We start from the raw sequence: 24,332 nt of genomic DNA, 5'->3' as shown, positions 1-24,332 counted from the left end.
CGGGCCCTTGGACCCCCTCCTGCAGCACCAGGGAGGCTTCAACCCCCCCAGAACCGCCCACACCCCCCCCCACCCCGTGCCGAGCGTGTGGGGGCAAAGCGCGGGGGCTGCAGCCCCCGCTCTGCGGGCCGGGGGTGGCGGGGATGGGGATGCGGTTGTCATGGCAACCCTGCATCCATCCTCAGCAGCGCTGCTGCACCAGCCCCGCAGCACAGCTGCCCCCCCAACCCCTCTCCAACCCCCCCCAGACGATGTCCTGGACCCCCCCAGGTTCTCTCCCACTGTCCCCCCACCAGGGCTGAGCCCAACCCAGCCTAGACCCCCCCACCCCCAACCCCCCACAGCACCCCAGGGCTCCCCCAGTGGCACCCAGCCCAGCCCACCCCACCAACACAAGGACCTCCCCCAAAATCCCCCCCAAACAGGAGACAGAGTGCAGCCGGGAGTTATCTTCTCTTTAATGCTCGTTTTCAACACATTTGCCGAACGGGAACGTGGCGTGCAAGACAGGGAGCACTGTGGCGTCCACGGGTGGGGGGGGACAGTCCCCCTGCCACCCGCCAACCTCCAAACCAGCCTCCAGCTAAGAAAAAAATATATAAAGCACTAAAGGTGAAACATTCAGTCCCCCCCACTCCCCAAACACATAGGACGATACAATCCAAGGTAAAAGCCCCCGCGGCCGCCAGCTGGTACCCAGGGCAGGGGGGGCCAGGGGGGCCACAGATAAATAACCTCCCGCCAGAACAGGTTTGGTTTGTTCAGTTTTCACTTTTTTGTTTGTTTGTTTTCTTTCTTTTTTTTTTTTTCCCTTTTTTTCTTAAAAAGTCATTACAAAAAGAGCCAGTAAGGAGCCTCCTACAAAACGGGTTAGTGTTTGCCGCAGCCGGGATGGAAGGGGGGGGACACAGGTCCTGTCCCCCCCCCCACCCCGGGCCGGCTTCCCCCCCCAATCTCTGCTCACAAATCCCCTTAAAAAAACAAACATCACGTGCAATTTGTAACAGCCTTCCAGCAACTCGAGGGGTTGTGGGTGGGTGCCATCGGTGCAGCGAGCTGTCAGGTCTCAGCAGAGAGGACAGTGCCCCCCCCGCAGCTGCTGCACATGGGGGGGGTCCAGCCGTGCTGGGGGTGGGGGACAGTGCTGGGGACAAAGCCCCAGGGCTGTAGTGCTGGAGGAGCAGCCGCTGCAGCCCCGTGAACCCGGGGCCAGGAACCCCGGTTATCCCAGCCCGGTGCCCCCCCCCAGAAAGGGGAACAGGCCCCCCCGAGGGCCGGGGTTGTGGGTATGGGGGGGCGGCAGTAGTGGCTTGTCCATGGAGGGGGTAGGGGCAGCAAATGACAAAATTTACCCTGTTAAATCGAGCACGGCTGGGGCTGGGAAATGGCTCAGAACCAGGGGATGGGGGGGTGGATCCTGCCCCCCCCAAAAGGCAGCGTCACCCCAGCTGGTCCCTCACCCACCCCCCCGTGACGGCGGTGGGTGCAGAGCGAGGGGTGGGCATGCGGGAACCACGCGGCGTGTGCGGAGTGTGGGTGCTGCGGGGAGCCCCCCGCCAGTCCTGGGGGTGCTGGGGGACCACAAGCCCATCCGCCCCCACCAGCAGACCCTCCTCTCCCTCCCCTCTGAGCCACAGCGGCCGGTGCAGCCCTGGAGGGATGGAGAGGGGGGTTCGCGGAGGAGGAGGAGGGTGGGGATGAAGCCCACGCCACAGCCCCCCTGGTCCTCAGAACTCCACCTTGCAGGCGGGGAAGGTCTCGTCCTGCATGGCCACGGTGCTGTTGCTGCCCAGCACCGTGATGCCCAACTCCTGCTGCCGGTCGTGGGTCTCCTGGTACCACTCGTGCATCACCAGCGAGTCGAAGGTGGGGATCAGGGTCACCTGGGGGATAGTCACCACGTCACCAAACCATAGAATCGGAGGATCATTGTGGTTGGAAAAGATCTTTAAGATCGAGTCCAACCATACCCCACCCCCCTGGCACTGCCCCATGTCCCTGAGAACCTCATGTCCGTCTGTCCAACCCCTCCAGGGATGGTGACTCCAGCACTGCCCTGGGCAGCCTGTTCCAATGCCCCACAGCCCTTTGGGGAAGAAATTGTTCCCCAGATCCAACCTCAACCTCCCCTGGCGCAACCTGAGGCCATTTCTTTGCTAAACCCCCCAGCTCCCTCAGCCGCTCCCATCACCCTTGTGCTCCAGCCCCTCACCAGCTCCGTTCCCTTCTCTCAACTCGCTCCAGCACCTCAAGGGTTTTCTTGGCATGAGAGGCCCAAAATTGCCCCCAGGATTCGCGGTTTGGCCTCCCCAGTGCCCAGCACAGGGATGGTCGCTGCCCTGGTCCCGCTGGCCACACCGGTGCTGGTACCAGCCGGGATGCTGGTGGCCTCTTGGCCACCTGGGCACACACGGGCTCATGTTCAGCTCTGCGGGGGGGCTCTCACCTGGGTGTCAGTGCCCCACTGGTGCTTGCCAGCCAGGAGGGCGTCGAGGAGGGGGCGCAGGACCCCCTCCTTCAGGTGGTCGTCCCCGCTCACCACGTAGCACAGGGACCGCACGCGCCGGAAAAACTCCTCATCCACCGTCCGGGCGCTCCAGGAGCCGGGCAGGTACGCCAGGTCCACGTAGACAGGGGGGCCCGGGGGCGCCGTTGCCCGTGTGCCTGCCGGGATGGGGGGACGGGAGGTGTGAGCAACAGCCCCCCCAAGCCCCCCACCCCACTGTGGTGCCTCCCAGCTGCGCCGGCATGGGGACACCAGGACCCCTGTGTCCCCCCCAGCCCCGTACCTGCTGGTGACGCTCTGCCAGCCCCCGCCGCCGTCCGGGCTCCAGCGCCGCGCATTGTCCCCGGGGTGCGGGTGTCCCCGCCGGCGAGACCCTTCTTGTCCCCAAGGGGCAGCTTGGCCTTGTCCCCAGTGTCACGGCCCGAGCTGGCGGCACCCTTGGCCTTGGGGGGCAGCGTGGGGTGGCGGGAGGGCTCGGCTCTGGGGGTGGCGGGCGCCGAGCCCACACGGGACGGGGTCCTCTTCACCTTGCCAGCGGGGGGCTCCTTCTTCCCGGCCGGCAGCGCCTCGGGGTCCACCATGCAGATGCCCGGCTGGGCGGGGAGGGGACACGGGTCCCTCATGGGGGCCGGGAGGGGGTCCCGGACCCTGGCTGTGCTGCGGGGGGGCTGCTCCGAGTCCTCGTCTGACTCCAGCCCGTCAGCCAGGAGAGAGGGACAGTCCTCGGTGGCCGGAGGGATGTCAGAGTCGGACAGGGTGGGCAGCGACTCGCTGACGGAGGTGGGGGGCGTCTCGCCCGCCGGCTGGGGGGGGCGGCCCCGCGGTGGCACCAGCTCCTGCGACGGGTCACTGTCCGACGGCTCCCGGGGGCTGGCGGCGGCCGAGGGCGACCGCTCCGATTTGGGATGCTCGAACTCGCAGGGGGACACCAAGCACAGGTCCACGTCGTGGGGCGAGTCGGCGCGGCGGCCCGGCCGTGCCACCACGTCACCGTCAGCCCGCGGCGGGTGGTGGCACGGCCGCAGTGGCAGTGACAACCCACCCTTGGTGGCCTCTGGCTCCGGTGTCCCCCCGGCCCCCCGGGACCGCCTGCCGTCCTCCGGCGGGGACTCGCTGACAGGCGGCAGCACCTGCTCGAAGGACACGGAGAGCGACTCGTCCACCTCGGTGGAGTGCGGGGACCCCACCTCGGCCGGCAGCGAGGGGGTGGTGATGGTTGGGGACACGTCGGGGACGTCGTCCTTGAAGGGGCTGAGGGACAAGCAGCCCGCCTGCTTCTCCTGCGCGGCGCCGTCCTGCGCGGCTTTGCCCCCGCCCGCTGCCCAAGGGTTCGGCTGCCGGTTGCCGCCCGGTTCCTCGGCGCCGTTGTCCACCGGTGACTGGTGGAAGGGCGTGTGGCCGGCGCTGGCTGGCCCCGAGCTGGCCGGGGACATCATCTCCAGCGTCTTCTCCTCGGAGCTGCCGCAGGCGTCCTCGCCGCCCTCGGGGCCGTGGTTGAGCATCCCGGTGGGTGTCAGGTCAAAGTTGACGCTGCGGTCGCTCTTGGGGGTCCTGGCCAGGGGCGAGGGGGGGCACACGGCTCGCAGGGGGCTGTTCTCCAGGTGGCGGAACCGCTGGGGGCTGTCGGGGTCCTCCAGGCCGTTCTCCAGGCAGGACGGGTCCCCTTGTCCCCCGGTGCCCCCGTTCTCCATTGGTGAGGGCTCCAGCTCGCTCTCTGCCGTGGTGATGCCTTCATCCGTGGATTCCTCCTTCCTCCTCCTCCCGGCGGCCCCCGGCGAGGCAGCCTCACGGCCCCGCTCAGCCTCCAGCAGCATCTCCTCGGGGGACGAGGATTTGGAGCCATCCGACGCCCCCGGCTCCTTCCTGGCACCTCCCTCCCGGGGGGTTTTGCCCTTGGGCTTCTCCGGCTCCTTTTTGGGGGGTGGTTTCTTGATGCTGCCAGCCTTGGCCAGGGGTTTGCGAGGCTCTGGCACCGGCGTTTTCCGCACCGGCGCCTTGGCAGGAGCCTTGGCCTCTGCTTTGCTCTCCTTGCGCAGCGGCTCGGCCTTCACCTCCTTCTTCAGCACCTTCACCTCCTTCTTGGCCTCGGCCCCCTCCTCTTTCTTCAGCGGCTTCTTCTCCTCTTTGCGGGGGACGGGCTCCTTCTTGGGCGCCACCTTCTCCTTGCTCAGCTTTGGCTTCGTATCCGCCTTCAGCTTCTCCAGGGAAGAGTCCAGCTTGGCCCGAGCATCCTTGGCTTTCTCCTCTTCCGACCCCGCTCTGGCCATCTCCCCCAGGGGTTTGGGCTTCTCCTTGGTCCCAACCTTCACCTCCTTCCTCTCCGCTTTTGGTGGAGCCTTCTCCTTCGGCGCCGGCATCCCGGCGTCCACCAAGCTGAGCTTGGAAGCCGATTTCAGGCTCTCCTTGCTCTCCGCCCTCTTCTGCTTGAGCAGCTTCTCCGGTTGGGACCCCGGTGTCCCCTTCAAGTCATTCTTGGTGACCACAGGATGCTTGAGGAACTCCAGGTGCTTCACCTTCTCCAGCCCCTCCAGGATGCGGCCCTGGGGGGTGCAGCCGGGGAAGAGGACGCGGATGATCTTCTCGCTGGGGCTGACGGGGTGCCAGACGAGCAGGGCGCACACGGACGTCAGGCACTGCAGCGGCAGGTCCTGCTCCCTGGGGTAGCTGCTGTCCCCCGCCCACCGCTGCAGCAGGAACTCCAGCTCCTTGGTGCCCTTCACGGGGTTGAGGACGTACATGTCCAGCCGGCCCACCCCCATCTTCTGGAAGAGGACGGTGGGCTCGGCGCGGGGCCCGTTGTCCCGGGCCAGCGGGTTGGGACGGATCCCCAACTTCTCCAGGTAGTGCAGGGTCAGGGCAGCCTCGTCGCAGCTCTTCAGCACCCGGGAGTTGCCCTCGATGGCCTTCAGCTTCTCGGAAGCGTTGAGGAAGACGACGCCAAGCTCGGGGGAGATGAGGTTTTTGGCCCAGTCCCCCCCAGTGCCCTGCGAGCCCTGGGACGGATCCTCCTCCAGTTCGGCCAGTTTCCTCTGCAAGAAGCTGTTGACGCCGGGCAGGCTGTCCGTCCCCGCGTGCGTCACCAGGATGGAGTCGACACGGTCCAGGTGCCGCACCAGCTTCCAGAAGGACGATTTGGGGTTGGAACCACCGTTAACCAGAACGTTGAAGCCGTTGACGGCAAAAAAAGCCGAGTCCCCTCTCCCGCCCGGGAAGATATAGCAGCAGGGCTTGGAGAGCTTGAGGAAGCCGACCATGGTGGGGGGCTCGAGGAGGTCGAAGGGGGACTGGGGCTCCAGGGACTCCGACAGATACTCCATGAACTCCTCCAGCCCCTCCATGGCGGGCAGGACGCAGCCCGGGTTGTAGCGCAGCTCGATGAAGTCCTGCAGGTTGTGATGGTCCAGCCCCGCGTCCCTCCACTCCCCGAAATCGGGGCAGCTGATGGTCAGCGTGGCCTTGGCCGAGGGGGCTGCGGAGCTCAGGATGTCCCCTACCTGTGAGGGGGGACAGGGACAGAGCTTCAGGCGGAGTGCGGCGCACCGGGGGTGCCCGGCCTCAGCGCCCCCGCTTCAGCAAGCACAGCGCACCCCTTCCCCGGGGGTCCCCCATTTGTGCCCACCCCCAGCTGCTGCTCAGGACCAGGACGTGGCCAATCGCCCCCCCACAAAGCCCCGGGGGGGATGTGCCGGTGCGGCTGCTGCGGTGCAGACGGCTGGACGAGCCTCCCTCTCCGTGCCGAGACGCCGGAGAACGTGAGCAGACGCTCGTTCCGGCCCCGCCAGCCCGCAGCCCACCCCGTACACCAGCAGGAGCCGGGGGGGCAGGCGGGTCCCCCCCGGGGTGTCCCCAGCTCCGCACCTCCTTGTCGGTGAAGATCTGGATGAAATCCCGCAGGGAGAAGGAGCCCGTCTGCAGCATCAGCTCCCCCGTCTCCTCCACGCAGGGGCCAGCAAACACCAGCAGCTTGTGCTGCGACACGTCGGTGATGAGGTTCCGCAGCTGAGGGGACACAGGGGACGTGAGGATGTCACCGCGCTCTGTCCCACGGCCCCCCCGCCCCCCCGGGGCTCACCTCATCACACAGGGACTTGTCAGAGGGGTTGAGCAGCACCAGGGTCTCCAGCACATCCCCACGGTGGTGGAGGGTCCGCTGACCTGCGGGGACCCAGCGCGGTCACCCCTTGCCTGCCCAAAACCACGGGGCTGCACCCCACACTTGCCTCATCCCGTGGAGATGGGATGGGGGGGGACACGGGGACACTCCCCCCGCAGAACAGGGACAGTCACCATCCCGCTGCCGGACACCACGGGGCCAGCGGATCCGCTGAGCCCGGGGACACGTTTCCCATGTCCTTCCTGCCATAGGGGGGGAAGGAAAAAGCAGGGGGACAGGCTGGGGGAGCCTCTCCTGTCCCCTCCGAGCAGCGCAGCAAGCCCTGGGCGCTGCCAGGGGGGTCTTGGGGCTGCACCCCCCCTTCCTAAACAAGCGAGGACCCACCGGAGACCTTTTTTCCATGGGAAATCGCCCCGGGCTGGGTGAAGGAAGCGGCTTCTCACGTGGGGGGGATCACGGGGCTTGGCTGGGGGGGGGCCACAAAGCAAAGCCTGTTCCCAACACGGCCAGAGGGTTTCCCACATCCCACCAATTAAAAAGTGCTGGGGGGGGGGCCCTTTTTTACCTTTCACGATGCTGGAAAAAGTGGCCGAGTGGCGGGACACAAAGAGCTTCAGCTGCTCGTCCAGGTTGCAGGAGGTGAGATCGATGTCCCAGGAGCGGATTCCTTTGGGGAGGGGACACCAAAAAAAAAAGAGGGGAGGGGGGGGACACCAAAGAAAGACTCAGCCCCGTTAGCACCCACCAGCACACACCGCAGCACCCACGTGGTTTATAGAAGAAGCAGCAGCGTGGGGACTGTGTCCCCCATGTCCACCCTGGTCCCCCCCTCCGATGTCACCCTAAGGTGCTTTGGGGACACCCCAGCAAGTCCCCAAGCCCCGGCCGATGCACCGAGCGGCTGCACAGCGGGCGAGCACCGTGCGCGGTGACTCACGGCAGCACCGGCTCTGCCAAAACCCAAAACCCCGGCCCCCGGGCGCACCTCGTCAGAGCCGGCAATTAAAGGAATTAACGGTGTCGGAAGATTTGAGGATTTGGCACCGGTGCGGGTGTCCCAGAGCGGGGTCAGGAACCCCAAGGTGCAGCCCCAAAAACACCCAGGACCTCTTTGGGGGGGGATTTGAGGGGCTACCAGCCCCCCCCACTGCAGGGGCCACCCAGCGTGGCCACAATCGGTCCCGCCAACGGCCCGGCCAAGCGGCGGGCGATGGCGTAACCGGCGGGGTGGCCGCGGGGGGGTTGCACAAATTTTGCACAAGGCGCCGGGCGAGGGGTTGGGGCCCGTTTGGGGCGGTTTTTGCAGTTTGGGGCCGTTTTTTGGGCGGTTTCGCTGCTCGGGGCTGGCGGGGTTCGGTCCTGCCCTCGCTGGGTGCTGGGGGGGACACAGGGCAGTCCTGGTGACATGTCCCCCCTCTGTGATTTAGGGGATCTGCTCCAGCACAGGCTGCTCTGCTGTCACAGCCTGAGACTGATCTTGGGGGTTGAGGGGGCAGATTCAGGGGATTTAGGGGGGCAGATCCCAGGGGTCTGTGGGGGGAGATCCTGGGGATTTAGGGGGGCAGATCCAGGGGCTTTGAGGGGGACAGATCCTGGGGGTTTAGGGGGGCAGATCCCCAAGGTCTGGGGGGGCAGATCCTGGGGATTTAGGGGGGCAGATCCCCATGGTCTGGGGGGGCAGATTCTGGGGGTTTAGTGGGGCAGATCCCCAAGGTCTGGGGGGGCAGATCCTGGGGGTTTAGTGGGGCAGATCCCCAAGGTCTGGGGGGGCAGATCCTGGGGATTTAGGGGGGCAGATCCCCAAGGTCTGGGGGGGCAGATTCTGGGGGTTTAGGGGGAACAGATACAGGAGCTTTGGGGGGGCAGATCCTGGAGGTTCAGGGGGGCAGATCCTGGGGGTTTAGGGGGACAGATCCAAAGGGTCTGGGGCAGCAAAAGGGGCAGATCCCGAGGGTCTGGAGGGGCGGGGGGGGGCAGATCCTGGGGGTCTGGACCTGGGGTGGGAGCAGAACTTGGGATTCCCGACCCTGGAGACCCGGGGCGGGAGGGGGCGGACTGGGAGGGCCCGTGAGGGGTGGGACGGGTCAGATCCCGGACAAGGAGGGGGCACCCCCGGGCTAGCGGGTCCCGCAGCATCACGCGCGGGGGAGGCCCCGTCCCGCGGGCCCGCACCGGGGGCCCCCCCGGGCTCACCTCGCTCCAGCTGCTGCAGCGCGGCGGCCAGCAGGCCGGGCCGGTGGCAGCCGCCGCCCACGATGGCCAGCAGCGAGTAGCGGCGCGGCCCCGCGGCGGGGCCGGGAGGCGGAACCGGAGCCGGAACCGGAGGAGCCGCCGCCGCCGCCCGGCCCGCGCCCCCCGCAGCCCCCGCGGCCCGAACCGCCGCCGCCGCCGCCATCTTCGGCGCCCCCGCCCGCCGCGCCGGGCCACGCCCCCGCGGCGCCGCCAAACCCCGCCCACTGATGTCACCGCCGGCCAATGGGGCGTCGCGGCGGGGAAAAAGACGGGGAGGAGGAGGGGAGGGCGGGGAGGCCTTAAAGGGGCAATGGCGGGGTGGGGCCGCTGTGGTGGGGTCCGCTGCCCGCGCAGGGCTGTGCAGTGCAGTGCAGTGCAGTGCAGTGCAGTGCAGTGCAGTGCAGTGCAGTGCAATGCAAGGGGCACGCAGGCCAGTGTGGAGCTGGGGGTGAGGGTTGCAGGGCGGTGCAGTGATGGGAGGCAGCATGGGGATGGGGCTGTGCAGTGCACTGCAGAGCTAGGGGTACGTGATGCAGCGGGGTGCAGTGCGAGGCACATGCTGTGCAGTGAAGCGCTGTGTGGTGCGGGGGTCGCACAGTGCAGCCAGGGGCTGTGCAGTGAGCACAGTGCAGTGTGGGGCCGGGCAGCCATGGGGCAGCCCGGGCTGTGTGGTGCAGGACGGAGCAGGATGGGGCTGGGCTGTGCAGCCCCCCTCACCCCCTGCCCTCGGCCTCCGTTCCCAAACTGCTTCTCCAGCAGATCAGGAATAAACGGTGCTGGGCCAACCACACCCCACCCTGCTCCAGGACCGGCTCTCAGTCCCCACACACTGTCCCCCTTCCCACTCCCCACCACACACCCCACCTCAGTGCCCCCCACAGGATGGGATCCCCCTGCCCAGCACCCCAGAACCCCCCAAAGAGCCGGCAGCAGTGAGAATCCAAGTCGTTTAATAAAGCCCCAGACCAGGAGACCCGCACCCCCCAGCCCCGGGCACCCAAGGGTGCTGGGGGCCACGGCTCCCCCTCTCCTGCGCAGACCACAGGCTGGGCCAGCAGCATCACGGCGGGTGGTGGCGTCCCCGGCGTCCCCGCTGTCCCCGGTCCCTCAGGAGCACTTGAGGACGAACAAGTTGCAGGCGGTGCCGCGGGGGCAGCTGCAGAGCTTCCCGATGCGAGCGCCCCTGCGCACGGCACACGGCTCCCCGGCCTCGCACTGCGGGACGGCACCATCAACCTGGCCCCCCCGCCAGGGCTGGACCCCCATGACCCCCACTCGCAGGGTCCAGTTCCAGCATTGGGGTCTGGCCCACCCTGAGCACCCACCGCCCCCCAGCCCGGCCGTACCAAGGGCACCCAGCTCAGCCTCTTCTCCACCGTCGGCAGCTCCCGGCTCCCCAGCTTCTCCAGCACCTCCTGCAGCGTCTCCACCTGCAGCAATGGAAACCAGAGGCCAGGGCTCAGCCGCCCCCTGCCCAACACCGCAGGGACGCCCCGGCACAGCCAGGACCAGCCCCCAAACCGGGGCAGCAGGAGTGCCCCGAGGTGCCCCAGAGCTGAGCGGGGGCTGCTGGTGGCCCCGTCCCCCGCAGACATCAGTCCAATGGTCCCTTACCAGCTCCAGCTCGCCCCGGCTCTGCCCGGGCGGGCTCTGTGCCGGCTGGAGCGCCGGTGCCGGCTCCGCGGTGCCCAGCAGGACGAGGCCGAGGGCGGCCAGGCAGAGCAGGCAGAGCCACGCGCTCCCCATGCTGGACGCGTCCCTGGATGCTCAGGGATGTGCCCGGCTCGGCCGGATTTATACCCCCCACCACCCCGCAGCCACCAACGTGGGCAAACACCCGCTGACGCAGACGGGGTGCAGATGTGTGTACCCCCCCCCAAACGTCGCTGCTGACATCAAGCCGGACAGGGGGACACATCCCCGGGAGATGCGTCCCCTGGGACGCATGTGTCCCCGAGCCGGCGGGACACACGTCAGTGCCACGTCCCGCCAGAGCAGCCTGAGAGCTGGCGGGTGCAGAGGCCCCCCCAGGGCTGCCCCCCCAGCCCCGCAGCGGGGCACAGGCCACACCGCCAATTCCCTGAGCAAACACGGCTGCGACGTGGCTCATCCCGGCACGTCCCGGCCGCCAGCGCGGCGTTGGCACAGCCGACGGTCCCTTTGGGGACAGCACAGACAGGCTGACACATAGGTCTCACAAACAGCTTTATTCCAAAGGAGGGGACAGTGCTGGGGACAGGCGGGGGGACAGAGGGGGGGTCGCAGCTCTGATGCAGAGCTGCTTGCAGCAGCGGGAGCCTGTTGTCCTTGTCCCTGCAGCCAGGACCCCCCGGGGGAGCAGCCCCCTCCCCACACGAGGGGGGAGTGGGAGCGCGGTGCTGCCCCACGGCTGCCCCACCGGTGGGGGGCGGATCCAGCTGGGGGGGAAGAGAAACGGGTGAGCAGCAGGGAGGGGGCAATGGGGTATTCCAGCCCCCTCGTCCCCGTGTCCCCCCCAAGCAGGGTGGCAATTTGAGAGCAGGACCCTGCCCAGGGAACCAGGGAGGTCCCCAAACTCACCTCCCTTCCTAACTGTGTGGGGGCTTCTTCTCCCTGTGGCGTGGCCTCGAGGGGGACTTGGCAGCCTCTGCCCGGCCTTCCCGGAGACCCTGAGGCACAGACGAGTGGGGGGTCACCAGGGGGTCCCTCTCCTTCCCCCCACCCATCCCATTCACCTCTTGCCCCCCGCCGTACCACGTAGAAGCCGGTGTGGTACCCGCTCATGTACCAGGACATCAGCATCGCGGTCAGGGCCTCCTCCTCCTCCACTTCCTCCCACATGGCGCGCAGCGGGGTCGGTGGCCACGGCGGGGGCATCACCTGCCGGCAGCACCCCCAGCCCCTTAGGGAGAGATGGGGGGGGCATGGGGTGCCCCAAAACTGGGGGGGTGGCAGGCACTCACCTCGGGGGGCCGTGGGGAGCGGGGCGCCTGCTTGCCCTTCCTCCTCCTGGCGCCCGGGGGGGGCTCCCATGACGAGGGGGTGCTGGGCCGGCGGGGACCCCCACCCTGCGGGGCGTCAGTCTCCCCCCAGGCGCCGGGGCAGGGGGGCAGGAGATGGGCCAGCGCCCGCTCCTCAGTGTTGCCGTAGCCGTCGAACTCCACCAGGCAGGTGCCGGAGACGGGGTCGAGCGCCCGTAGGTGCGCGGGGTACAGCAGCCCGTCCCCCCCCCAGACCACGCTGCAGGCGTCACCCACCCGCCACTGCGGGGACACGGACGGGGGACAGCGGGCGGGGTCACGGCGGGGCAGCGTGGGCCCCAAATCCCACCGGGTTTGGGGACATTGCAGCCTCACCTGGTGGCCTTCATCCTCCTCCTCCTCCTCCTCCTCCTGGCCGGGGGTCACACCCGAGCTGGGGGTCTCGGAGTCACCGTCCGACCCCTCGCCCGGTGCGTCCCGGCGGAGGGAGGTGCGGGGGGAGTGGAGCCCCGTGTCGGAGCCGGCGCGGTCGGGACCCTGCGAGCGGCAAAGGCGGCGTCACGGAGCATCCCGCTACCGGCCGCGGTTCGCTCGCCCCGAGCCCGGTCCGGCCCCAGTTTCGCGCCCCGCAGCCGCGGCCCGGTCGCCCCCAGCCCGCTCGGGCTCACTCCCGTCCCGGCGCCGCCCCCGCTCCCGTCCCGGTGCCCACCCGGTGCCCCCGGGAGCGCGCGGCCATGGCCCCGCCCCGCCCCCGCGCGTGGCCCCGCGCCCCGCCCACACCGCCATAGCCCCGCCCCTCCCGCGCGGCGCCCTCTGGGTAATGTAGTTTCCGCCCCGGCGGCGCGGAAGGGGCGGGGCGCGCCGCGACTACACTTCCCAGAGGGCAGTGCGAAAGGACGAGCGAGAGGGCGGGCAGAGCGCCCCCACGCTGCCTCTCCCGCCGCCTGCTGGAGGGGCGGTGTGCGGGATGGGAGCGCGGCCGCCGGTGCGGTGCGGTGGGGACACGGGGGTTTGCGGGGGGACGGGGACAGTGGGGGCACGCACACGGTGTCAGCACGGCCCCGGCGGGCAGATGGCGGCGTGGGGACTCAGGACGCGCGGGCACGGCCAAGCGGCGCGCCCCGAACCCCGTCCCGGTCCCGGGGACACGCACCGGTCCGGCCCTGCCGCAGCGGGACCCGGAGACCGCGACGGGGCGACCGAGACGGGGACACCACGTGTGAAACCCCGGCGTACGCGCGTGGGGGGGCAGCACCGTGGGTGGGCGGTGTGAGCGGCGCCGCGTTCCCCGGTAGGCGGCAGCCGCCGCTCGCCCCAGCCCCGCAGCGCGGCCCCGTCCCCCCCGCTGCGCGGAGGTCCCAGCGCGTGTCCCCGTTCCCCCCGCTTTGAGCGCTCCGACCTCCCGGTACAACTCCCGGTGCACGGACCGGGCCACCCCCGCGCCCCCGTGCACCAAATGCCTCCCCCCGGTGCAGCCCCCGGTCTGCAGATAGACCCTTCGGTGCACGGACCGACCCCCGGGGTAGCCGCCGGTGCACGGACCGATCCTCTGGTGCCGCCGCCGGTAACGGAAAGACCCCCAGTGCACGGATGGACCCCCGATGCAGCCCCCCCGGTGCACAGACCAAATCCCCGGTGCAAACCCCGGTGCACCCTCCGGTCCAGACCCCGGTGCACGGGCAGACCTCCGGTGCACCCGCCGGTGCAAACCCCGGTGCACGGGCAGACTCCCGTGCCCCCTCCGGTGCACGGACAGACCCCCCCGGTGCAGACCCCGCTATACGGGCGGACCCCGCCCTTGCAGCCCCCCGTGCACGGACCGATTCCCCGGTCCATGGTCAGCCTCCCGGTGCAGGAACCGACCCCCCCCGCTGCTGCTCCCGTTCCCGCTCCCGGCGCGGGGGGGGCAGTTTCTGGGCGGGGGTTTCCCCGCACCGGCTCATCCCCACGTGGGACCCGCCGGCGGCGTCCAATCGCCGCGACGCCCGCCCGTCTCTTGGTGCCGGGCCAGCCAATGGGCGCCGCGGGGGCGCCGCGGGACGCCCCGCCCCTCGGCGGGAGGCTATAAAAGGTGGCGCCGGCTCGGGCAGGGGACTCAGAACGATCGCGCCGCTGAGACGTGGGGACGGGAACGGGCACCGCGACAACATCGCGACAGAACCGCCGCCACTCTCGGGATTATCGCTCTTGGGATTTGCCTCCATCCCGCGGAACCCGCGGCCCTTGGGCTCCCGGCCCGGATTACAATTGCACCATGACCCTGGAGGAGCTGGTGCCCTGCGACAGCAGCAAGTGAGTGCGACAGCCCCGGGGGACAGCGGGGTGCAGGGGGGGATCTGTGCTTGTCGCCGCTGCTCACCGGCTCTTTCCCCGTCCCCGGTAGGATGCAGGCGGTGAGCGAGGCGGTGGAGCGGGTGCTGGTGGCGGCGCAGCGGCAGGACCGGCTCACGGTCGGGGTGTACGAGTCCGCCAAGCTCATGAACGTGTGAGTATCTCGGGGAGTGTCTGTCTGTCTGTCTGTCGGGGGGGGCGGGGGGGGTGTCTGTCCGGGAGTTTCAGGCAGCACCAGCACAGTTTGCATGTTTCGGGGGGCACCCAGGACTGGAGTCAGCACAGGGTTTGTGCAGGGGGGTGGCCCGGGTGACACGGGGTGTGTGACAACCCTGCGTGTCCCCCCGCTAACGCCCCGTCGCGCCCGCAGGGACCCCGACAGCGTGGTGCTGTGCCTGCTGGCCACCGACGAGGAGGACGAAGGCGACATCGCCCTGCAGATCCACTTCACCCTCATCCAGGCTTTCTGCTGCGACAATGACATCCACATCCTGCGCGTCTCGGGCATGCAGCGTCTGGCAGCCATCCTGGGCGAGCCCGAGCCGGGCGCCGAGCCCCGCGACCTGCACTGCCTCTTAGTCACGGTGAGTGGGCCGGTGATGCGCGGCCACGCACCGGCGGCCCCGTGAGTCACCGCGCCGGGGACGGGGTGTTGGTGGCGGGGGGGGACACACTCAGAGCCGCGTGTCGGGGTGACGGCGGCGCTAACCGCGCGTTTCTGCCCCCCAGAACCCGCACACGGACGCCTGGAAGAGCCAAGGCCTGGCCGAGGTGGCGAGTTACTGCGCCGAGAGCCGCGACAAGAACCAGTGGGTGCCGTACGTCTGTCTGCAGGAGCGGTGAGCCCGGCCGTGCCCGGCTGGGGCCTGAAGGAGGAGGAATAAAAACATAAAACAGCGAGAAGAAGGAGAAAACGGCCAGTTAAATACCACAAACCCAAACACCCACCGATTTTATTTTTTCTTTTTAACCGGAGAGGAGGAAGGAGCCGCCCGGGCGCAGCGGTGGGCACGGGAGGAGGCTGAGCCGCGGCCGTGCCGGGGGCCGGTGGGACGCTGGCCGAGCGCACCGGGACCGGGACGAGGAGCCACGCGTGGCCGTGGGGACCGCGCTGAGGTGGCCCGGGACGGGCGCTGCGCAGCGCGGGGAGGACTTGGAGCCTGGTTTTGTTTTTCTTTTTGCGGCATCTGTGACTCGACAGACGCCAGGACTGCAGCGGGACGGAGCTTTTGTGCAAACGAGCTGCTTTTTCAAGGGATAAATTATCGTCTGCGGCGACGGACTTGCTACACCAGTGCCAGTTTTTGCACTCGAGCCACTTGGAGACCCGGATCTGAATCTGTTCCAGAGTCTATTCTTATACCGATTGAAGAAAAAAATATAATTATTTGCAATAAAATGTGTGAAGTGCCGGGTGTCTGCGTTCCTGCCGGAGATGTTCCCACGGGCGGCGGGATCAGCCGCTCCCAGGCGGGTTTCGGGGTGGGGAGGGGCCCCGGGGCGGTTCCCACCCGTGTGCGCCCCCCCCCACGCCGCAGGGGGAGGAGGTTCCCCTGCCCTCCTTCTCCAAAAACAGCTCCTGTGGCCAAGACCCCACACACGGCCCCCGGGCCGTGGGAAACTGAGGCACAGCCCCCCCCCCGGGGCACCCAGTGTTGTGTTTTCCCCCTGGCTGGGGGCTGACCTGGGATTTTGGGATCCAGCATTTCCCGCTGCAGAAACCGCAGCTCCCTCGGGCTCCCGGCCGTGGGAACCGAGACCGCCCACCTGTGGGCTGAGCCCCCCCCCGGGCCAGGACCCCCGCCCCAGCCCGGGGATCCCCCCACTCACACCCCCCCGGGAAATGAGACTCAGTTGGTGCTGCGGGTTCCCATGGCCCGGGGGGGCCACTCCGACCGGCCCTGTCCTGCTGCAGCTGGGGGGGGATGATAAACCTGCTCCCCCAAACCGTGGGCAGCTGTGCTCTTAATGGACCCCCCCCAGGATGGGTGCCCGGACTCCTGGGTTCTCCTCCCACAAATGCCCCCCCCGCCTCCCCGCAGTGGGTGCCTGGGTTTGGGGACATGGAGGGTGGGATGATGAAGCCCGAAGGCTCGGGGGAAACTGAGGCAGCGCCCTGCAGGTGCGGCCACCCCCCCTGTGCCCCGGCCTGACCCCCCCAGTGCGCGCACACACACACACGTGAACATGCATGTACACACATGCACACACACACACGTGTGCACTCGGGGCATCCCTGGGTGTCCCGGTGCCAGCCCGGGGTGACAGTCCCGGCTCTGCCCTGAGGACACCCCGTCCTGACCCGCCCGCGGTCGGTGCCAGACCCATGGCTGTCACCAGCGCACTGGGACACAGTGTCCAGCCTGCCTGGGGACACGGTGACCGTCCCGTCTAGCTGGGGACACAGTGGCCATCGCAGGGTGCTTCACCTCGTGAGGACGTGCCCTATGCCCTCCCAGCTCTGCCAAGGGAAACTGAGGCACAGAGGGACAGTGGCCTGAGTGTGATGCCACCGAGGCCACTGGGGACCCGTCCCAGCCCCCTTGGGGACACCTGTGGGTGTCAATGCCCCCGAGCACTCAGGGAAAGGTGGGAGGGAAAGGGCGGGTTGAGCCTCCCCAAAACTCATTTCACTGGTGAAGCCACAGGTCACGAGGCCTCGGTGACCCCAGCCTGGTGACAGCGCTGTCATTCTGCCCCCGGTGTCCCCAGGGGGGGGACACACACCGCGCAGCCACCCGTGTGATGAGCGTGTCAGGCCGGGCTGAGTCACGGCCCCGGGGGTGGGATGGGTGACACCCCCTGCGCCCCCCGGCCCGGCAGGACACCCACGGTGCAGCCCCCACCGCAGCCACCCCGGAGCACACGTGGAGCCCCCACACGTGTGCCGGGTCACACATACCCATCACCCCCCACATTGTCCCTGCGCCCCCCCCATAGACACAGAGACCCCGGGGCCCCCCAGGTAGCAGCGTGCTGCACCCCAGGGGCCTGATCCTGCAGTGGGGACCCCCCCGTGCTGCTCAGGAACCCCCTAAACCCCCCAGTGCTGCCTAGGAATCCCCACCATAGATCCCAGAGATCCCCCAGGAACCCACAACCAGAGGGTGCAATGGGACCCACAGTCAGTGGGGACCCCTCTCCACGTCCCCACAGCTGGCGCATTGCTGCAGCCCCTGCCCAGGGCTCCCCGGCCCCCCCCAAGCCGCGGTGTCCCCCCCGGCCTGAGTCACCGCGGTCCCAGCCACTGAGCCGCACTTTCCAGGGCCAGCGCAGACACCGAGGGCGGCCGCGGGGTCTGGGGGGGCCCTGAGTCAGCGCCGGTGGGGCCACCTACAGCTGGACCCCCCCAGCGCCAGGGTGAGGGGTCCCGCAGATGGGAATGGGGGGTCTGGGCTGGTTCGGTTGGCTGGCGAGAGCCGTGGCCTCCTGCCACTGTGGCCCCCCCGGCATCCCCACCAAGGCGGGTCGGGGATGGGCGTGTTTTGGATGGGGGGGACACACTGAGCCCCTTTTAGGCTCTGGGGTGGCTGCGGGCAGACGGGGTTGGGCTGGATCCCATTGGGGCAGCTGCAGCTGGTGATTTACGAGTCTGGTCTCGGTGGTGGCTGGAGCGGGGCCGTCCCGGCCATGGGTTGTCCCCAGCTGCCCCCACATCCACCCGGGGGGGACATCGGGAGATCCCCGGGCACAGCGCTGCCCGCCCCATCGCCCACCCGGGACCCCGCGGGACCCCCTGGGGCATCTCGCCCCCTCTCCAGCTCCAAACTTGGACAAACAGCCCCGGGGAGGGACCGTGCTGCAGGTGGGGAAACTGAGGCACAGAGCCGGCGCGGCTGCAGGGTCCCCCCCACCGCGGGGGCCGGATGCCGGAGCAGGAAGCCACCCCGTGGCGTCACGGCCGAGGTCCCAGTGCGTCGCGGGTGTCCCTGCGCCCCCGCGTCACAGTGGGGACAGGAACGGCCAGGGATCCCCCCACGTCACAGCGGGGGACACCGAGGGATTCCTCGCGGTGGGGGTGGGTGTCCCCGAGCCCCCGCGTCCCTGTGCTCAGAGTGGGACTGTCCCCCACCCACGGACGGGGGGACACGTCTGGTGGGGCCAGCGGGGCCAAGGGGACCCATGTCCCTCTGGGGGCCACCGCGGTCACGTCCCTGCAGCCCCAGCCCGCGGTGCCAGCAGCTTCCCCGGCCCCGACGCCAAGGGCGGATAATTATAGCTGCACAGACGCTAAAAATAGCCCCGCGCCGGAGGCCGCGTTATTTTTAGCTCCGTGCCACCGCGGCTCCGTTGGCCTCGCCGCGCTGCCGGCGCCGGGCGGGTGGCTCAGCCGCCGTTCGCAGCACGGTGGGAGCAGCTCCCGGCACGGCCCTGCCCCGTTCGCGGTGAATTTGGGGCAGTTTGAGCTTCTGTGCAACGGTGGGCACGGGGACCCCTTGTGCGGGCAGCTCTTCGTCCCAACCAGCGACACGGGACGGGACGGGGACACCGTCCCCACTGGAGATGCTTCTGGTGGCTCCGGCGAGGCCTCGTGTCCCCCCGGTGAGGCCACAGACCCGGGTGCTGCTGGGGGTGGGAGACGCTGGGAAGCTGAGCGATGGGTGGACGTCCCCAAGGTCCCCAAGTCCCTTTTCTCCAAAAAGCGAAGAAACGTTGCGCTGAACCCCCCAGGACGGGGCTGAGGAGGTTCCGGCCGAGCCCAGCGCCATGGGTCGGTCGTTACCCAGCGATAACGAACCCCCCGCCCCGGCCACCCACCAGGACGGAGCGTGCAGGACACCCGGCAAAATGAAAAGTGAGCCTTTTAATTGTGTTATCAATTCACTTCTTAACAACGATTCCACAAAATATTAAACACTTGTGCAAGAAGTTGGCCTATGGCACACCAGAAATGATGAAACCCGGAGGTCCGAAGGCAGACGCGATGAGGAGCCGACGCTACAGACACCGATCGCCCCTACGGACGGGCGCCACAAACCTCGGTTTGCATTTGGCAACGAGATCAGAGTTTGGCAAATAATAACGATAATAACAGACCAGAGAGGAAAAAAAAAATTAAGAGCGCAAAGTATCAGACACGTGGCTTCTGTTCGATGAAGTAAATGCGTTATTTTTTTTTTTTTGTCAAATAAAGTTGACTTTTTAAGTACTCGGCGGGGGGGGGATCTGCTGGGCTGCGGTGGGTGCGCCGGGACGGCCCCCGAGACAGGGAGGGGAAGACAAGGAAAACGGGCTGAAAAATTAAATAGAAGCAACGTTTCCTCTCTCCCTTGGCTTTTTTCAGTCTCCCTCTTTTCTATTTTGGGCACTGGCCTCACCGCACGCTAAAAAGAAACGCCAGATGGATTTGTGTCGACGTCCAAAAAAAGGCCTTTGTGGAGTCGGGGCCGGTGGCAGCGCTGGGCACAGAGAGGCCCCCGCGCCCCCTTCGCCAGCTGGAGCACTTAAAAAGTCCCAAAAAGTGGCTTTTTTTTGTCTTTTTTTTTTTTTTTTTTTTTTTTTTGGCAAACGCACTAACAAGGTACAAGCAACTACCGTAATTTGCACTTATATTGATGCTATACAAAAACACCTACAGGATGAGCACTGATTTACTCAGACGAGGAAAAAAAAATTAACAACGAAAAAAAAAACTCCAAAACCGAAAGGATTTTTCCACCTAACGAGTCACCCACTGAGAGACACCAGCACCCACCGGCAGGACCCCCTGCGCCAGGAATCCCCCAGATGTTCCCAGATGCTGAACCAGCACCGCGGCACCAACCGGGCGAGACATGCCATGGTGTTACCGGCGCAGCATCCCGTGGTATTTACTGGTACGGCGAGCTGCCCCGTGGCGCTCCTGGGGCTGACACCCACCCGGGCAGGGGTCCCGGGGTCGGGGAGGGGGACGCAGCCCCTGCCGGGTCCCCGAGTGGTTCCCAGGTCACCGGTCGCGGCCGCGCAGGTTTTTGTGGCCGCCCCGCGGCTCCCCGGCTATAGCACCATGCGCTGGTCTCTAACGTAGAGGAAGAATCAGCAATCTGGAGTAGAAAAATAAGGCTGGAACTGTACGAGATTTGAGGACGGAGGGAATTCCCTGGCGGAGCAGAGCGAGAGCCGCCGCGGCAGAACCCGGCGCACCCGGGACCGCAGCGTCCGGGAGCCTCAAGTTGTGTTGGGTGAGAGATTAAAAGAAAGAAAGAAAGGACAGAAAGGCTTTGCCTGCTGCTGCTGGACGCTCAGCGCGGTGCCGGGCTGGGGAAATAAACCCCCTTCCCTCGGCTCCACCTGCACCAGCGCTCGCACCGCGATGAGGCGACATCCCGGGGGTGACATCCTGGGGTGACATCTCGGGGGTGACCGGCGAGCCTGGCCCAAGGCTGGTGCCAGGACAAGGGCTGAGGAGCCAGCGGGGGGGACGGGGGGTTGAACACGCTCAGGCCCCCAGGAAGCAGCTGCCAGACGCGCCTGGGAGACGCCGCGGTTTGCGTTAGTGTTAAAAACGGGGGGATTTCTTCCAACTTCGTTTAAAAGGGCGAGTGATCGCGTACTTAAAAAAAAGCAATGGTGACAGATCCGCAACCCCGCTGTCTTGCTGGCACCCAGCGCAGCTCCCGGGCCTCGGAACAGCATCACCCTCCAAAAAACCAGTAAAGCCTCCCAGTGCCCTGCCCAGACCAGCGGCTTGACCAGTTGCAGCCCCCACAGCTCCCAGTATGGGCTGTCGGGTTCCTCCCTCTGGCTGAACGGGTGTCCCCGAAAGCCGAACCCAAGGGATGTAGCTGTGCCCATCGTGGCATTTCAAACCAAACCCGAAGCGCTGGGGAAACGGGAAAATTCCCAGGATTTCACACCAGGTGTGGTGTGGGTTTTTTCTTTTTTACCTTCTCTACCCCAAACCGAAACTTGGCACCACCTGTATTCAGACGCCAGCACGGGCTCAGGATAACCGGGAACCGAACTGTCCCCTGAGGAGCCGCTGAGCCCCGGGACACAAACCGGGCTCTGTCACTTTGACCTGACCCAGGGGACCCGTCCTGTCCCGGAGAGCGACGCTCGGGCGCTGCGGGACACTGGGACGGCAGGTCCGGTGACGCTGGGGGACGCGAAGGGACGAACCCTAGCTCTGATCGTCCTGGTGCTGCGGCACGAGCATGAACAACGCGGTTAAATCACGTTTCAAGGGACGGGAACTCAACCATTTCTTCCCCAGCCTCCCCCTCATCTCCCCGAATCAGCCGGGTTTAGGGGAACGGATTCCCTGGGAAATGCTGGTAAATCCGCCAATGTGAGTGTTTTGGACCCAGACTCTCCCAAAAGGCCGATTCTAAAAGATTTCTCAGGTGACATCGCACAACAGAAAGTCCCTTCCCAGCCCCTGTACAGCCCCGTTTGGGAACAAGTGGTGACAACGGGAGGAACCCCAGGAGCGACCCCCCAGCCCCGGGTTCCTAACGCCGCTCCCGGCCGGTGGATCCGGCACCGGGGAGCGTTTCCCGGCGGTGCCGGTGCCGTCCCCGCGTCCCAGCGGAGCCAAGCGGGGGGACAGACGCCCCTGGTCCCCTCCCCAGCCTCGGCTCAGCCATTTGCAACAGCGATTTTTTCCAGCTGTGGTTTGGTTGGTGGTTTTTTTTTTTTCCTTTTTTTTTTTTTTGTACTAGTTTCGTACAAAACAGCTCCTCAACTCGGCCCTCCTCCCTTGTTCCCTCTCAAGAAACAGAGCAAATTCTTGCTAATTGGAAACTAATCGGATCAGACCCACTTAGAGCTTCGTTGGAAGCTTCTCCAAGCTCGGCTCTTGCATCCCCTTGGCAAACACAATAAAACCCCCGCTGCCTCCACCGCCCCGCTGCCAATTCCCAATGTCGCTGTTAAAAATACTCCCCCCACCCCTCAACCCTGTTTTCCTTTTTTCCCCCCCACCCCGTTTTTAAATTTCGCCCCCTCTCCGTGCCCAGGAGCAGGCAGCTCTTCCCTAAACCTCTCACAAATTTTTTTAAAAATTTTTTCTTTTTTCTTTTTTTTTTTTTTTTTTGAGATTTAAGTTCTATTTGAACCCAATATTTAGTGTGTACCCCTCGGCGCGGTTGGACGTTTGTAGCCGGGTTTCAGTGGGTGGAGAACGGTGCCCTGCCTGAGAGATCGCGCACGCCGCAGCCAGGAGAGCTATAGGATGATACACGGTTTTTTGTCCTTAAACGGGTTCTCCGAAGCGGGGACGCCAACCAGCAGTGGGTCGTTCCTGGCATGTTGCTCGCAGTAATTCATTAGCTCCGAAGAAGCTTTCGAGACCTGAACGTTGCGAGAGAGCAGAAGGTCAGTGGGGATATTGGGGTGAAAGTGCAGAGCTCGGCACGGCGGGGAGGAAGAACCTGACGTCCGAGAAATTTGATGGAGATGATGACAAATGAAAAGGGGAAATGGAAAAAAAAAAAAAAAGTTGGTTTAGGTCTGACATAAATCAAGCCGTGAGTATGGGAAAAAAGCCTCCAAGCCGAGAGCAAGAGATTTAAAAGGAGATATTATTGTCCTTGTTTTAAGGGCTTTGGGATGAAAAAGAAAAAGAAAGCCTGCTCGGGAGCGGCCATCCTCTGATGTTAAAAATGGAGGTTTTGAAACTGTTAGAAACTATTACTTAAGGCTCTGCTCATTTTAGTTCAAAGCTGATTTCTGGGAAGGGAGAGCCCGGAGCGGCGGGGACATCACGGCTGGGAGGGGACGGCGGCTCCGCACACCAGCACCGGTTTAATTAACTCAACAGCGGGTCCAACAGAAGGCAAACGCGACCCGCAGATGTAACCGCAGAACATCTGGAAGGCCCAGATGTGCAGCGCTGCCTCTGCGGAGCCTCGGGCAGCGGGTCCCTCCTCTGGGGACACCCAAAGCTCCACGTCCTGCTCACCTTGATCCTCTCGATGCCGGCTTCGATGCGGAGCTGCTCCACCAGCTTGCGGGCCTGCGCTATGTTGTTAGTCGCCGACATCGTTTGCCATCGGCTCCGGGCCCCGGCACGCGAGAATCCTGCAAGACAAGGAGGGGACGGGGGGGTTGGCGTCATGCAGGAAGCTGTCGTGTCACCGTGCACCACACCGCCGTGTCACTGTGCACCACACCGCCGTGCCACCGTGCACCACACCGCCGTGCCACCGTGCACCACACTGCCGTGTCACCGTGCAGCACCTCGGGGTCGCGCGCCGCGTCCCCGCTGAAGAGAAGCTGCCAAATTCACGCAGACCGTGATTGAGTTACAAAAGACGTGCCCATCAACCAACCGACACGATCAGTGCTTTCTGAGCACCTGCAAAACGAGGGGATATTTTGCAAGTTTTAGATCCCTCTGCATGACAGGAGGGAGACAGAAGATTAAGTAAAACATCATTTAGAAGCAGAGTGCTTTGTTTATATTTAACTAATAATTAACAGGTGTATTGTAAGAAACGAAACAACTATAACATCATCAACTATTTCTTAGTATGTATGTCAAAATTTTCAAAAATTGTAATGCATATGTAATAATTATGTGAATATAAGCAACGCAAGAGCATCCAGTCGTTGGAGCACTGACGGAGGATGATCCCCAGTGTTCCCCAGCGCTGAAAAAAAGTAAAGAATGCCGCCTAACAGTATAATTGACTCTGCTGTGAAGTTTATTTCCTTGTTTCACCACCACGTGCAAAGCATTTCTACGAGCTCTAAACTGATGACACCAACTGCACGTTTCCTGATTTTGTTTCAAGTTCTCTTTTCCTTTAAGCAGAACTCTGGGTGCGCGCTCTTCGGGGGTTTTTCGATTAAAAACAGAAACTTGCCGATGAGAGGGGAAAAACGAAACTTTTTCTGCAGAAAGTCCTGCCGGGTGCATCCGACCAACTGACTGGAAACGCAAACAGATTTTCCTGCCCATGCAACCCGCCGTTGGTGGACGGGGACGCGGCTCAAATGTGACCACACGCAGCTCCGGGAGGGTCACCCTCACGTTTTATCTGCTACCGACAAACCATCGGATGATGCTGGGAGGAGGAAAGAGCCCAAGGAAACAGGGGGTGCCCCTGCACCCCATCTGTGCTGCTCTGAGGCTCCTCCAGCCCCGGAGCCGCAGCTTCAAAGCAGCTGCTGAACCTTTACCGGGGGAGGAGGAACGGGGAGCGTCTGCCCCATCAAAAATCCCACAGAATCGAGCCGTCTCGCCTCTGTTTAGACATTAAGG

The 24,332-nt window shown here is 65.6% G+C and overlaps 6 protein-coding genes across 10 annotated transcripts in view; 2 read left to right on the top strand and 4 right to left on the bottom strand.

Annotated features, from left to right (window-relative positions):
• Positions 1-444: 444 nt before the first annotated feature.
• MAP1S (microtubule associated protein 1S) lies at positions 445-9,021 on the bottom strand. Its single transcript, XM_065652409.1, has 7 exons — positions 8,814-9,021; positions 7,186-7,287; positions 6,579-6,661; positions 6,365-6,505; positions 2,790-6,000; positions 2,447-2,664; positions 445-1,883 (listed from the first exon to the last, which is right to left on the bottom strand). The coding sequence occupies exons 1-7, from the start codon at positions 9,013-9,015 to the stop codon at positions 1,728-1,730; spliced, it is 4,113 nt and encodes a 1,370-aa protein (XP_065508481.1). The 5' UTR covers positions 9,016-9,021; the 3' UTR covers positions 445-1,727.
• A 938-nt stretch (positions 9,022-9,959) lies between these two features.
• Positions 9,960-10,598, bottom strand: LOC135999280 (cocaine- and amphetamine-regulated transcript protein-like). Its single transcript, XM_065652851.1, has 3 exons — positions 10,467-10,598; positions 10,199-10,282; positions 9,960-10,067 (listed from the first exon to the last, which is right to left on the bottom strand). The coding sequence occupies exons 1-3, from the start codon at positions 10,596-10,598 to the stop codon at positions 9,960-9,962; spliced, it is 324 nt and encodes a 107-aa protein (XP_065508923.1).
• Positions 10,599-11,044: 446 nt separating this feature from the next.
• Positions 11,045-12,558, bottom strand: LOC135999185 (survival motor neuron protein 1-like). 2 transcript variants are annotated; one of them, XM_065652733.1, is made up of 6 exons: positions 12,522-12,558; positions 12,188-12,349; positions 11,795-12,094; positions 11,586-11,711; positions 11,412-11,500; positions 11,045-11,269 (listed from the first exon to the last, which is right to left on the bottom strand). In XM_065652733.1, exons 1-5 carry the CDS (start codon positions 12,546-12,548, stop codon positions 11,420-11,422), a joined length of 696 nt encoding a protein of 231 aa, XP_065508805.1. In that variant the 5' UTR covers positions 12,549-12,558; the 3' UTR covers positions 11,045-11,269; positions 11,412-11,419. The 2 variants fall into 2 exon arrangements, with proteins under 2 accessions (XP_065508805.1, XP_065508804.1); XM_065652732.1 differs by having other exon boundaries at positions 11,795-12,349.
• A 326-nt stretch (positions 12,559-12,884) lies between these two features.
• Positions 12,885-13,880, top strand: LOC135999279 (basic proline-rich protein-like). The gene is made up of 2 exons (XM_065652850.1): positions 12,885-13,044; positions 13,108-13,880. Exons 1-2 carry the CDS (start codon positions 12,885-12,887, stop codon positions 13,878-13,880), a joined length of 933 nt encoding a protein of 310 aa, XP_065508922.1.
• A 36-nt stretch (positions 13,881-13,916) lies between these two features.
• On the top strand, positions 13,917-15,551 carry GADD45B (growth arrest and DNA damage inducible beta). The gene is made up of 4 exons (XM_065652605.1): positions 13,917-14,104; positions 14,196-14,297; positions 14,514-14,727; positions 14,873-15,551. Exons 1-4 carry the CDS (start codon positions 14,067-14,069, stop codon positions 14,984-14,986), a joined length of 468 nt encoding a protein of 155 aa, XP_065508677.1. The 5' UTR covers positions 13,917-14,066; the 3' UTR covers positions 14,987-15,551.
• Positions 15,552-22,054: 6,503 nt separating this feature from the next.
• Positions 22,055-24,332, bottom strand: part of GNG7 (G protein subunit gamma 7) — a 47,863-nt gene continuing 45,585 nt past the window's right edge. For all 4 annotated transcript variants that reach the window (XM_065652515.1, XM_065652516.1, XM_065652513.1 and 1 more), the window contains 2 exons: positions 23,028-23,146; positions 22,055-22,417 (listed from right to left, as the gene is read on the bottom strand). In XM_065652515.1, the coding sequence (XP_065508587.1) occupies positions 22,292-22,417; positions 23,028-23,108 (207 nt within the window). In that variant the 5' untranslated portion in view covers positions 23,109-23,146 and the 3' untranslated portion in view covers positions 22,055-22,291. The remainder of the gene's footprint in view (positions 22,418-23,027; positions 23,147-24,332) is intronic.

Source organism: Caloenas nicobarica, chromosome 27, assembly GCF_036013445.1.
Source record: "Caloenas nicobarica isolate bCalNic1 chromosome 27, bCalNic1.hap1, whole genome shotgun sequence".
Taxonomy (NCBI): Eukaryota; Metazoa; Chordata; class Aves; order Columbiformes; family Columbidae; genus Caloenas; species Caloenas nicobarica.
This window is presented reverse-complemented; position numbering and strand designations above follow the sequence as displayed.

Excerpts from the sequence above, each read along its gene's own strand:
- MAP1S (XM_065652409.1), bottom strand. The coding sequence starts at position 9,015 with ATGGCGGCGGCGGCGGCGGTTCGGGCCGCGGGGGCTGCGGGGGGCGCG. Across the intron at positions 7,288-8,813 it reads GCTGCAGCAGCTGGAGCGAG|GAATCCGCTCCTGGGACATC; the intron begins GTGAGCCCGGGG and ends CCCTCCCCAAAG. Across the intron at positions 6,662-7,185 it reads TTTTTCCAGCATCGTGAAAG|GTCAGCGGACCCTCCACCAC; the intron begins GTAAAAAAGGGC and ends GGGTCCCCGCAG.
- LOC135999280 (XM_065652851.1), bottom strand. The coding sequence starts at position 10,598 with ATGGGGAGCGCGTGGCTCTGCCTGCTCTGCCTGGCCGCCCTCGGCCTC. Across the intron at positions 10,283-10,466 it reads GCCGGGGCGAGCTGGAGCTG|GTGGAGACGCTGCAGGAGGT; the intron begins GTAAGGGACCAT and ends CCATTGCTGCAG. Across the intron at positions 10,068-10,198 it reads GGCTGAGCTGGGTGCCCTTG|TGCGAGGCCGGGGAGCCGTG; the intron begins GTACGGCCGGGC and ends GCCGTCCCGCAG.
- LOC135999185 (XM_065652732.1), bottom strand. The coding sequence starts at position 12,548 with ATGGCCGCGCGCTCCCGGGGGCACCGG. Across the intron at positions 11,712-11,794 it reads GCTCCCCACGGCCCCCCGAG|GTGATGCCCCCGCCGTGGCC; the intron begins GTGAGTGCCTGC and ends TGCTGCCGGCAG. Across the intron at positions 11,501-11,585 it reads ACCACACCGGCTTCTACGTG|GGTCTCCGGGAAGGCCGGGC; the intron begins GTACGGCGGGGG and ends TCTGTGCCTCAG.
- LOC135999279 (XM_065652850.1), top strand. The coding sequence starts at position 12,885 with ATGGCGGCGTGGGGACTCAGGACGCGCGGGCACGGCCAAGCGGCGCGC. Across the intron at positions 13,045-13,107 it reads ACCACGTGTGAAACCCCGGC|GCGGCAGCCGCCGCTCGCCC; the intron begins GTACGCGCGTGG and ends GTTCCCCGGTAG.
- GADD45B (XM_065652605.1), top strand. The coding sequence starts at position 14,067 with ATGACCCTGGAGGAGCTGGTGCCCTGCGACAGCAGCAA. Across the intron at positions 14,105-14,195 it reads GTGCCCTGCGACAGCAGCAA|GATGCAGGCGGTGAGCGAGG; the intron begins GTGAGTGCGACA and ends CGTCCCCGGTAG. Across the intron at positions 14,728-14,872 it reads TGCACTGCCTCTTAGTCACG|AACCCGCACACGGACGCCTG; the intron begins GTGAGTGGGCCG and ends TCTGCCCCCCAG.